Source organism: Plecotus auritus, assembly GCF_963455305.1.
Source record: "Plecotus auritus genome assembly, chromosome: 1".
NCBI classification, from domain to species: Eukaryota; Metazoa; Chordata; class Mammalia; order Chiroptera; family Vespertilionidae; genus Plecotus; species Plecotus auritus.
In genome coordinates, this window is record NC_137770.1 from 117,991,137 (window position 1) to 118,003,379 (window position 12,243).

At 41.7% G+C, this 12,243-nt stretch overlaps 2 protein-coding genes across 3 annotated transcripts in view; one reads left to right on the forward strand and one right to left on the reverse strand.

The window, feature by feature from the left end:
• The window catches only part of LOC308242673 (neuroplastin), an 82,290-nt gene extending 77,952 nt beyond the window's left edge, over nt 1-4,338 (forward strand). For both annotated transcript variants that reach the window (XM_080657091.1, XM_080657090.1), the window contains 3 exons: nt 1,975-1,996; nt 2,741-2,815; nt 3,343-4,338. In XM_080657091.1, coding sequence (XP_080513217.1) covers nt 1,975-1,996; nt 2,741-2,801 — 83 coding nt within the window. In that variant the 3' untranslated portion in view covers nt 2,802-2,815; nt 3,343-4,338. The remainder of the gene's footprint in view (nt 1-1,974; nt 1,997-2,740; nt 2,816-3,342) is intronic.
• An 81-nt stretch (nt 4,339-4,419) lies between these two features.
• The window catches only part of LOC308242792 (meiotic recombination protein REC114-like), a gene marked incomplete at both ends in the record, with an annotated part of 210,888 nt that continues 203,064 nt past the window's right edge, over nt 4,420-12,243 (reverse strand). Inside the window, 2 exons of the mRNA XM_080657362.1 lie at nt 4,420-4,584; nt 7,090-7,158. Of these exons, the coding sequence (XP_080513488.1) occupies nt 4,420-4,584; nt 7,090-7,158 (234 nt within the window). The remainder of the gene's footprint in view (nt 4,585-7,089; nt 7,159-12,243) is intronic.

The following is a 12,243-nucleotide window of genomic DNA, read 5'->3' on the forward strand; positions in this document are numbered from 1 at the left end:
GTGGTGCTGCTGTCAGTCCAAGAACATAGGGGACACGAAGCTCTTTGTAAATGTGAAAGTGGATTTGGGGAGAGAGATGATGGGGCTTATGAGATTTAGACACGACTGTGAACAACAGCTGTTCCCACACGCAGGCATGGCGGCTACACTAGAGCCACTGTTGCTACAATCCCTACTGCAGCACTTTGCACGTTACGGACTGGACGTTCCTCAGATGCCAGGGCATATCCTCTGCAAAAGAAAGAAAAGCTGTGGTGTGACCACTGGGGTTGGTGCTGATAGCGTCATGCTTTAAAAAGAATTAGCCTGGCTGTTGCAATTCCCTCTCCCCTGCTTTTTCTTTTAAAGTTGGGATAGATGGAAGGTATTCTTGAATCGCTATCTTGCTTTAGAATTTTGTATATTTGGGTTCACAGCCAGAGCACTAAGAATATTCTGAGTTTGCTTCTGTGTCTTTTCCTTTAAGTCCCTGAGTGCTTAGTTCCTAGCATGTAGCTGAGCTGGCTTGGCCGGGATGCTGAGAGCATTAGGGTGTCAGGTGAGGGAGGATTTAGGCTGGGCTTGTGTGTTAGTACCTGCCGTGTTTTTGTATATCTTCACTGCACACACAGCACACAGATGTCGGGGTGTGCTTATGTCTTAGTTTGTTCTCTGTATCTGTTTGATAGTACTGTTGTCCATAGTAGAATCTTGTGGACACTGGTTGTCGCTAGTCTGTGGTTTTGGCTAATAAGTTGTTGGTTTGTGGTTAGTTTTTTGTTTTGTTTTTTAAATCTGTTTTGCTCCAGTCACTGTGTGTGCCGGCAGTGGCTTTGCCTCTCCATTGCCTCAAAGGAACAGGTGGAGCAATGTCTCCCTCTGACAGACATTCCTCCTGACGTGTGCTCCTGCGGACGCCTGCACCGAGACTGTGATCTCCATAACTGCTTCATGTGCACCAAGCCCCCTTGTGGAATCCTGCTGAGAGTTTTTTCCAGAAGCCTTCAGTGAAACCAAACCATTCTGAATCATTTAATCTACCCGACTTTTGTAAAATAAAAAGAAACTGAGAGCACTTACTTGTTCCCTCCCCTTTGTGGGCCTTTAAAAAAAATTCTACGTATGTATATCCCTGCTTGAATGGGATCAAGTTGCCCTTAGTTGAAATAGGGAAGAAAAACTTACAAATCAGAATAATAAAATACCAATTTAAGAAGGCGTCTAAACTCAGATAATGGAAGCTTTTGATTAAAAAAAGAAAAAGAAAAGATCTCTGGCTCATCTGGGTTTGGGTTCTGGTTTTGGCCAGGGCACAAGAGTGAGCCCGACTCTATCTGAAGTCTTTTCCAGAGGGATGTCACCACTACTCAGCTTCCCCTGCTGTGTCACAGAACATCCTCTTGTTGCTTACACTTGTTGTTGGCATAGCCCAGCCTGGCTGACCCTGGCTGACCTATTGTGGCTTCCTCTTCCTCAATCTTATTTTCCAGACTACAGACTCAAAACAGCAGGAACAGTGTTCTTTGGGGAAGTGAGGATGTGTGGCTAAATGTATAGAACATACACATCCATCTACATTGTAGGATTGAGCTAAAATTGTACATGCATTCACCATAAGAAAACAAACAGCAGGATTTTACAACTGAAATGTTGGTTTGTCTTCTCATCTATTTAAGAGTGAACCACTGGAACTTGGGGACAAGATGAGTACAATGACATTGCAGCCTATCTGTCCGCTATAGTTGCAGTTTTTCATGACAAGCATTCGAAGTGTTAACTAAAACCATTGAAACAACATATCTGCCATTAAAAACTTGAATCTAGAAATAATAACTCCATGAGTGTTTTGCACCTCCAGATGGAATGGCCTTGAATAAATGCTATGTTTTTGCCACTTGACGTTTGTTGTTCTGTTAATCCATATGCAATCTCACACTTTTCTCCTTTCTTCTCCTGTCTATCAATGGATTCTAAAAAAACTGAACACCTGTGTAGACGATGAACCAGCTGGGCCAATGTAAGTACTTTATTGGGCATTGAGTGACTAGCTTCTGATTGAATTATTTTGCATTCGTGTTTTAATCGGTGGAGTAGCTAAGATTGTAGGGAAGACAGAGTGAAATGAATGTTGCAGTGCAGACTCTGCAGCCTGACATGCAGGTGGCTGATGGCCAGGCTATTTTAGTAGCAATATAAAGTAGAATACCATTTGTTTAAAATTCTGCATATCCCATATGCTTAAATTGATATGTGGGGGAAATGACCAGCATATCTGAGACTGCAAGTTCCATACTATATGGCTCCATTAACCATTACATGTATCTAGAACATGGAATTGCAAATTCGGATCAATCCAGGATTAGAATTTCCTAGAGTTGGAGACCAAATAGTGCCCCAAGTTGTGCCAGAGGACCAGAGCTGCCTCTGTATAATTGAGTATCATTTATCATTTGAAAAAAGAATGGCGCTCAATAGAGAAAAAAATACTTATTCTAACCTTTATAGTAACTATAGTTTACAAGTCAAAGGGAAAGTTACCTGTATATTCTTTAACTTGAGAATCAAAGGGATCTATTAATTGAAGATATATAGGCACTTTACCCAGGGAATATTTTTACGTACTAATATTGTGCAGTAAACTGTCTTACTACACCAGGGATGGCAGTAAGTGAAAGAGTCCCTGTATTTCCATGTGTTATACTTTCCAAAAGTTGCTACTGACTTTGAGTTTAACTCTTGTAATATAATTTTTCCTCCAAAGGAAAACCAACTCTACCAACAATCACAAAGATAAAAACTTGCGCCAGAGAAACACAAATTAAGTACTACTTATAATGTAAGTATGGCCTTCTTCAGAAGTTTTAAAAATTATATTGAAATGAACATGGCTCTGTTGACCTTGTTACAAATTTTTCAGTATTTGGTGTTATGCTGCAAGATCTTTTTGTTCATTTCAGAGCAGCTCAGACTGATGGAACCCATTATGTAGCAGCTGGAAAGGACCGTTTTTCAGCTGCATTGTTTCACATATTTACATAAACGCCATTTCAGAATATGTATGATGTTTCAAAATAACACTTTGTGCTACTGTTTACTTATATCTGTTAAAAGAGGTAAAGATTAAATTCTCATCTTGCTAGGTGGATATTCCCGGAGGCCAGTTAGTCCCCCTCTGCTTCTGAGGGCAAGGCAAGACCCGTAGCTAGGACAGCTGGCCCCAGTGCCTTCCTGTCCGGCACATGGAGATCAGAATTTCACTCCACATCCCTGAGCATGCTGTTTGAAACAAAGCCTTGTTTTGTGTGGCACTTAGTTCTTAAGTTAGGCTTTTAATTTCCAAATACTTTTTTTTTTTCTTTACAGATCTTTAGGTTCCTGAAACTGATGGCAACATGACCTGCTAAATTTTCTGCTTGGACCTTTTTGGTTCTCTCCCGATTAAGTGAGCAACACCACCACAACTGTCTAAAGCATGCCTTATTTAGCCTCTCCTGTAAGGGTGACCTTACAGGTACATTTCAAACAATGCTTCAGTGTAGAAGGTGTAAACTGTTTTGGGCTTGATGTGCTGTGAATGTTGCTTCCTTTTCCTTTATTAAAGTATTTGAATAGAAGTGAAAAGGTCCTCTGAGGATGGGATCATGCATGCGCCATTTTTTACTTACTGTGACTGTTAATTTGGCAAAATGCACCGCTGCCATCTAGTGATACATTTTTGTAAAGTACAGCAAAACCTAAAAATAAATACAGTATATAAATATATATATTTATATTTCGGGGGGTGGGAGAAATACAAAATAAAATGCTTGTTTCAGTTTTAAGCTGATGATATTCATTCCTTACTGTATGTTGTCAGTTGAGGAAATTGTGCAGTTCTGGTATAAAAGATGAGTAATATAAACTGAAATCTGTAATTTTAAGGGCTTAACCTATGATTCTAATAAGAAGCTGGAATAGTCCATTGAATGGCTATAATGAATTTCAGTATATATGTATGATTGCTTTTTAAGTGATTCTTTTTTCGTTTGCTGAATCATGTAAATTCTAATATCCCTTTGCACTGATCTGTTGAACCTTATTGTACATTTAATTAAGACATACTTCTAATTTACCTTTAGTTTTCAGTGACCTTGAAATGTTCTAGCATGGTATTCTATGCAACTAGTTATACTTTGGGGTTAACACTGTGTTTTTTCACATTGATTTAATGGTTGAGTGTAGATTTTCTCACCCAATGGGTTCTCTCACTCAGTATGTAACCGTAGATGCATGTACTCATGTTTTGTGTAATTGTTGATGTGCAATGATGTATAGAAAAGTGGATTCACCGGTTTTTAAAAATAAAACATTGATAAAAGATGTTTGGAATAATATTCTTTATTCTAGTCTTAAGGAGGAAGCATTTTTTCAAGTTTCTTAGTTCTATATGTACACAGAGTGTTAATTTCTCAACCCCGTCAGTTTTTTTAGTTCCTTTTCCACCTCTTCCACAAATGCTGGGAAATTCTGATCCATGAGGCAGAAGCGGAGAAAGGAGCCTAACTCTTCAGCATTCCACGCAGATTGTTTGTGGACAAGGGGCAGCTCCTCTGATGCCAGGAGAGACTATGGGGATTCCAGAAGAGTGGTTTATTAGAGATTACAGGCAAAAGCAACAGAGTGAATAACAGAAAAACTGCCTTAAGGAAAGATTAGGGAAATACATACCAAAAATGAGTGTTAATTATAATTAGCTCTACAGGGTTCCTTTACTTAATGTTTCTTAATATACATAAGAAGTGGGATAAACTTGTATCCTTAGGTATATGAAGTATATTAATGACATGATTTGCAAAGTTAAGACCCTGCTTTAATAAAGAATACTGTGCTGGTAACCTTACTTGGGTTGATAAGAAACGTATCAGTAAATGAACTCCACTAGCTTAGTTTGTCATTCCCACCTCACTTTGGGGGAATGGGTGAGAGCAGTTCATTTGAAAACGGGTTCTGAAGATAATAAAGAATGGCCACAAACTGACCGTCCAAAGCCCCATGTCTTTTTCTGGTCCTGTCCACAAGGGTTGACAAATTCAGAAAGGCATATAACTATGAGGGCAATCAAGATACACAACATTTCCATCCCCTCCCCACCAAAATCCCTTCATGCTACCTTCCTTTGTTGTCAGACCCTTAGCCCCACCCCCCAGCAACCACTGAGCTGTATTCTTCATACCTTAGTCAGATAAATGAAGTCATATAATGTTGAGCACTTTTTTTATATGCCTATTTTCCATCTGTATATCTTCTTTGGTAACTTGCAATGTTTTAAAACCGGTTGAGTAAATATGTTGCCAATATTTAAATTAGGAGAGTTTAAATAAAAGTCTGACTCTGCTTGGCAGTTTAGAAGATAGGGCACCACTGACCTGATGACGATGGCACCAGCTTGGGGTCCACCTACATCTCCTTTACTCCTCACATGAATTCTGTTAAGTAGGTGGTTTTATGCCTTTTCTATGGATGGGAAGTTTGGTGTGTATGCATCAACTGACACTTCTCTAAGAACTATCTATAATAGAAATTTATTTTTCTAAATTGAAAGTAACTGCAGACTACCTGACAGTAGAAGGAAGAAAAATGAAAGTGACATGAAGACCTGTTCTCCAGGAAGAGCGACTGTTAGCATGTTCGTTTATCTCCTTCTAAACGTGTTGTGTGTGAGTGTTTTACTACAAAAATCAAGTCATACATGATGCTTTTGTAGTCTTTTAAAAAATGTAATGTACTATGAATATCTTTCCATGTCAATAGATAGGGGTATTTATACATCACTTCTATCGACAGCATTTTTGTCACATCGGGGTTATTTCACACTTCGACCACTCAGTATCCTATCAGTAAACATGTTGTTTCCAATTTTGTTACTACAAGCAACACTATGAACAGCATCCTTACATGTATGTTTGTGTAGCAGAAATATAATTATAGGTAATAGATATGGCATAAAATTTGATCTATATTGCTGAATTGCTTTCCAAAAAGTTTTATCAACTTATATTCTTAGACTTGTCTAGAAGGTGAGAGCAAACAAGAAGCATATCTGAACTCCCACTCTGGTGCTTTTTCTGGTTTGTACATGGTTCTTCTCTACTATGTAAATAAACTGGGATACGGTTACACCTTTTATAGCAGGTGACATTTCCTAAAGAAGAATGTCACACCCTGCCTTGTTCCATACGTTTTTGTGCCTCTAGTGTCCTTAGCCACTTGGATTCAATTAACTTTTAACCCCAATGCAAATATGAGGCTACAAACTGGGCACCGTGAAGTCTGCCCTGCTGCTGGACAAGAGGCTTTTACATTTTCCTGTCAGAGAGACAGCTAAAGGTCTTTATCCTATGGTTGTCCATTTATTTTGAACTAGTGGTAAGCCAGAGGGGAAAAAAACCCTCATATTTTCTTCTTTATACCACTTTTAGAACAGTTGGACATTAAAAAGAAAATTTATCCTTGAATATTGACAAATTCCATGTAGAATTCTGTGGAAAGTGTAAGCTGTTGGCCTGAGAGCCTGCTGTGGAGTGCAGCTGGGACCGCAGTGAGCAGACAGTTCCCAGGGAGCTCCCAGCAGAGCACACACCAGTTATTAGGCCCAAGGAACAGGTTTAAGGCTCTGGTCATAATGAACTGCAAAGGGAGAGGGGAAGTGTGTGGGAAAAGTTGAATCCTCCCGGTTTCCACACATCCTAGCTGAGATCTTAGCACTAAAAGTTTGTACAGAAACCATCAATGATTTGTCTTGAAATTCATACTGATATTTGTCTTAAAACAGTTCCCAAAATTCTTCCCTTTATTCCTCTTTTGGGGAAAGTGGTAAATTCTTTATCACACATTTAAAGGCCAGCACTGTAGGCCACTCCTGTGTTTCCTTAGGAGAGCAGCTCTTTAGTATGCACCATCATGGTAATCTCACAACAGGGTAGACAGACGACATGGCCTGGCTCTGTCTCTAACCTCTTCCATAGTAACACTTCAGGTTAGTGTTCTAGAACAAGGGAGTGAACAGAGATTCAAATGTTCAGGATCACTGTTTTTCACGGCAAGAAAACTGAACATGGAAGTAGGCTGTACCTGAGCTAACTGGGTCACTGAGGTCCTTCCTCCTGGGGCACACTGCTGCTGCTCCAGCCGCTGGTGTGACTGCAATGAGACAACTGCCAGCTTAGCTGAATATAATCATGAACACCAAAGGCCACTAAGGAAGTGGAAACACATGGATTCATGTTCAGAGAAAAAAAAATCAGGAGAGATCACTGTAGGTGTAGTTTGTCCTGCTTTCAGGTGGCCACTACTTGATTTACCACAGTAGAGGCATGCAGAGTTGAAATCAGAGGCCCCTGTACCTGGGGTTGAAAGGGCGGGGAGAGACCGACTCCATGTTCCCTTTGTTCCATGTCCTCCACCTCCTGGAGTCAGGTTTCCGCCCTAGAACCTCTCCAAGAGCCCAACCCACACTTTTGAATTAGCCAATAGAAATGCAAGAGGAAAGTAAGCTGCACCCTGCCCCCATGTGCAACCTGACCCCGACCAATCAGCGGAGGCCACACTACCTCACCCCTCCTACCTCTCCCAGGCCCCCTATAAATCAGCGCGTTTGGGGCCTGGGGCTCTCTGCCTCCTGCCGCTGCGTCGGTGAGTATGGTGGATGGGGAGCTCGAGCTAGCTCGAATAAAGGCTCTTTGCTTTTGCATCGGACTGGGCTCCCTGGTGGTCTTTGGGGATCACGAAATCTGGGCTTAACAGGGTTCCTCAATGTCTGTCTGACACCGCTGTGTTCTGTCTGCAGAAGCCCAGTCCGGGACCCAGGGCCACAGGCTGATACTGGAGGGCAGTAGATGTTGCCCAGCTTTGGATTAAAATGATTTGTTACCTAATAATCATTAGTCGGGTAATACATATTCATTGCAGGAAAAGAAATTCCATAATTGCAAGATAATATGTTTTTTTAATAAAACTGGGCTTTAAAATAAATCTCATTTTAGACATTCTGAGGGAATGGGTTCTTAGACCCTAGTGATAAAGGGAAGGGAGCCACAAAGAACAAGGGAGTGGTCCAGCCCTTAAGAACCCACAGCCCATTGAGAACCTAACAGTAAAACAATGATTAGAATGCAACCCAGGAATTGCTGGGCCTGAGGCAAAGGAGACACGGTTAGGACTTAAGCTCAAAGTGGAGGGAGTGAACTAAGGATGTGCTGGGCTGAAGTGCAGGAATGTTCCAGAATGTGTGCCATTTCTTTAGGAGACTATGATGTGAGGGGCAGTTCTTGGATGGCACACCGGGACGGCTCCAAGCAGATACCATGAACAAGGTGGAGAAGGAGGTTGGAGGCATAACAAACTGTGCAGTCTGCTTCCGCCTAGAACAGCCGTGGGCAAACTACGTCCCGCGGGCCGGATCCAGCCCGTTCGGCTGTTCTATCCGGCCCGCGGAGCCGAAAGAGCGGAGGGTTCTCTTGCTCTCCCCTCCGCTCCTTTTACTTTGAATTTATATTAGTTCACACAAACACTCCATCCATGCTTTTGTTCTGGCCCTCTGGTCCAGTTTAAGAACCCATTGTGGCCCTTGAGTCAAAAAGTTTGCCCACCCCTGGCCTAGAATGTACGAGAGCCCCTCCACTCCGACCTCCTAGCCACCGGTCTGTAGGTCTGGCTCTGGATCCTGTGGCTGTTGCAATGCTCACCTCCAGACATGTTCCCACCTCAGGTGTGAGCTGGTGATGTCATACAGAGAGAAAGCAAGGACCTCTCTGGAAGGTACCTATCACCAGCATGTTCTGGCTGCCGGAAGTCAGAGGTGCCAAATTTTGTTTCCTGTCCTGAAAGGAAGCTGACTGTTGCTAGTTGGTAGGTGTTAGTAGGAAAGTAGATCTGGAAACATCAAGAACTTTGGAGGGATAGAGAGGAAGGAAAGAACAAATAGAAATTAAAGGTCAAAAATGAACAAAAAGTGAAAGAACTCAACGAATCAGGCATCCTGAGGCAAGCTCTATTTTTCTTCATTTTCCTCATTGGTAAAAACACAAGTCAAGCTCTAGTGCCCAGTGTTTCTTTAGCTCTGATATTTGATATTTTCCTAGGATACATGTCAATTCAGCTCACATCATGTTCTTCCAACAACCAGGAAATACATCAACCCGAAGCCATAGGCCACAAACACTGAATAGCCAAGTGTGGCTGAAGTACCCGAGGCTAGTGGGATGGCTCCAGGGTTAGACAGGTGGTCCACACAAGTGTAGAGGTGGAAGGTTCTGTGCACAGTAGCTGGAGCCTCTTGGCTGCTAACAGAGAAAGGAGTTTCCTGGGAACTGCCATCCTCCTCCTGCCGCCCTCTCAGGTGGGCTGGGTTGCCTTAGAATCCCTCAGATTGAGAAACACCTGGTTAAGCCACAATTATCAAAATTACAAGGCTAATGAAAAGCAAAAACAAAATATCCAGGAAATGGCTCAAGAAATTGAAATAGATAAGGAATGATCTCTATTTGCAAAAAACAACAACAAAACTATTTCAGAGAAATATATAGGTGTTGGGAAAATGACACACTTGAATACAGGAGAGCAGCAAGGTGACTAGAATTTGGCCTGAGCTATCACCTCGTGAGATCAATTGGGAGAAAGGCAGCACAATAGCAGCTGAGCGCAAACCTGGGACTGCTTTGTCATTAGGATGAAGGATCTAGCCCAGGGGTGGGCAAACTTTTTGACTCGAGGGCCACAATGGGTTCTTAAACTGGACCGGAGGGCCGGAACAAAAGCATGGATGGAGTTTTTGTGTGAACTAATATAAATTCAAAGTAAACATCATTACATAAAAGGGTACGGTCTTTTTTCTTTTTTATTTCAATAGTTTTATTCATTTCAAACATTTTAACAAGAAGAATGTAAACACTAATTATCATAATTTGAAACTTCAAAAAATGGAGGAATCATAGCACAATAACATACCTTATATTGAAGATGGCAAAGGCAAAATAAAATTGCCTAACAAAGGAAAGGTACAAAAGCCTTTCAAATTAAACTTAAATATAATAAAATAATTTAAAACTAAAACAAATAGAAAAGAACAAAATGTGTAAACAGTAAATTAAACATTTTCTTTAGTGCAACTTCCAAATTATGCCCGGGACGTAGATGTAGATGGCAATGTAGACTGGGTTGAAAGGTTTTTGGTCTTTAAAACATCAACTTCAGTGGGAACAGTGTTGTTGGTCTCCTTTTTAGCTAATGCTCTGATACTGTGCTCTCCAGGGGCGTGTCTCCCTACATCACCACGGTAACGTGTCTACGCATTCCCAGGGTGATGTCGGGGGACGCGCCCGCGGGCATTACAAGGAGCCTCTGGAAGATTGAGAGGTTGTTCCTTCTACTGAATGGGCGGATATAAATCCACCCACTCAGAAGAAGGAGCTGCGGCCCCGTGGCTTTCTCTTGTCTTCTCTGCAGCCGACACTGTATCTTATCACAACCCTGTTGACTCAGTGCTGACCCTTGGTAACTGACCAGGATGCTAATGTGCTCATTTACTAGTACAGAGGAAGGCAGATCTGATAGGCAAGCGTACTAACAATGATAGTAATCATGGAAATGTTATTTACTAGTAGATACTGCCAGGTATCATACTAGGTGCTTTCTACAGATATAGCATTTCAGCCCTCCCATTTTACAGATGAGGTTCAGTGACTTGCATGAGATCAGATCATGAAGCTATGATTCAAATCGAGATTCATTTTATTTCAAAAACTATCGTCTTTGCACAGCATCTTACTCTGTCATCTACTCAGATCACCAAACGACAGCTCAGAGGTCCCCGAATAGAGAATTGAGAAAATACATGAAATGGTTCCAGCCACTTTGGGGATGTTTCTACCTAGATATTTGGACCAGCCTTTAAAATCTGAGCCCTGGAGCCTCCTGCTGCTGGGGCTCACAGCCCAGCCTGCTTCTGTCACTGCATGTTATAATTATGCTTTATCTTTATATTCAGACTAGAGGCCCAGCACGCACTCAAAATCGCGCGGTAGTCTGCTCAAACCCCCGCCCCCCACCCCCATCCCCACCCCCACCCCCACCCCCACCCCCCACCGCGTGCTCCCAGACCACCACTGCTCCCAGCGTTTGAACTCTCTTAAGGGTGGTTGGGAGGGAGTTTCCAATCCCACTCCTTTTCCTCTAATGGTTTTCCTGCCCCTCCCCCCTTTCCCTATGCTGGTCAGGAGAGCCTCTGGCTGCTCCCCTCTCAAGGGCTAATCAGGGGAAAGAGCCTTTGACCTTGGCTATGAAAGCACCTGTCTAATCACTGAGCTTATTAGGCCACCCGGAGTCCAGATGCATAAGTTACTTCAAATAAACATTTTTGGGGGTGTGTGTGAAAATTTAGGTCTCTGATATTGAGAGGAAAAACTATTGCTTTAAAATAATGACAACACCTATTTCAAATATTGTAATGAAAGTATGCAAAAAAATACCCTCACATAAAAAGGCTGCAAAAATGTTATTTTAATTTGAAGACAGTAATAACTGAAAATAACAGGTTTCTTTCAGGCCACATCCTAAAAAGGTAGCTGCTTTTTTATGTCTTAGGCCTATACAAAGGTCTTAAAAGACCCCTGACCCTGCCTTCTGAAGATTTTAGGTTAACACGTTTGTCTTAAAAATTGTGAGGTGCCTAATTTTTGAAAACAACCAGTCACACCCCCTTCCTCAACCATATTGTCTCATCATCCAAGTTATTCTTTTTTTTTTTTTTTAATATATTTTATTGATTTTTTTACAGAGAGGAAGGGAGAGGGTTAGAGAGTTAGAAACATCGATGAGAGAGAAACATTGATCAGCTGCCTCCTGCACACTCCCTACTGGGTATGTGCCCGCAACCAAGGTACATGCCCTTGACTGGAATCGAACCTGGGACCCTTGAGTCCGCAGGCTGACGTTCTATCCACTGAGCCAAACCGGTCAGGGCCAAGTTATTCTTTATAAACAGCCTTGATGTGCTACACACGTGCAAAAAGTAGACAAAGTGGGTAAACTGCCTTAGAAGTATACTTTTAGTAATCACTTATTACATTATTTTATTTTTGTGAAATGAGAACTGATCGACCAAACCTTTCAATCAGACCCACCAGACGATAAATATCACCATATGTTTGATTCACAGTACATTTGGCATAAACACTTCAATTACAGCTTTGTGTTTAGTATCAAAAACCTTTTCTTGTGTGCGTGTTT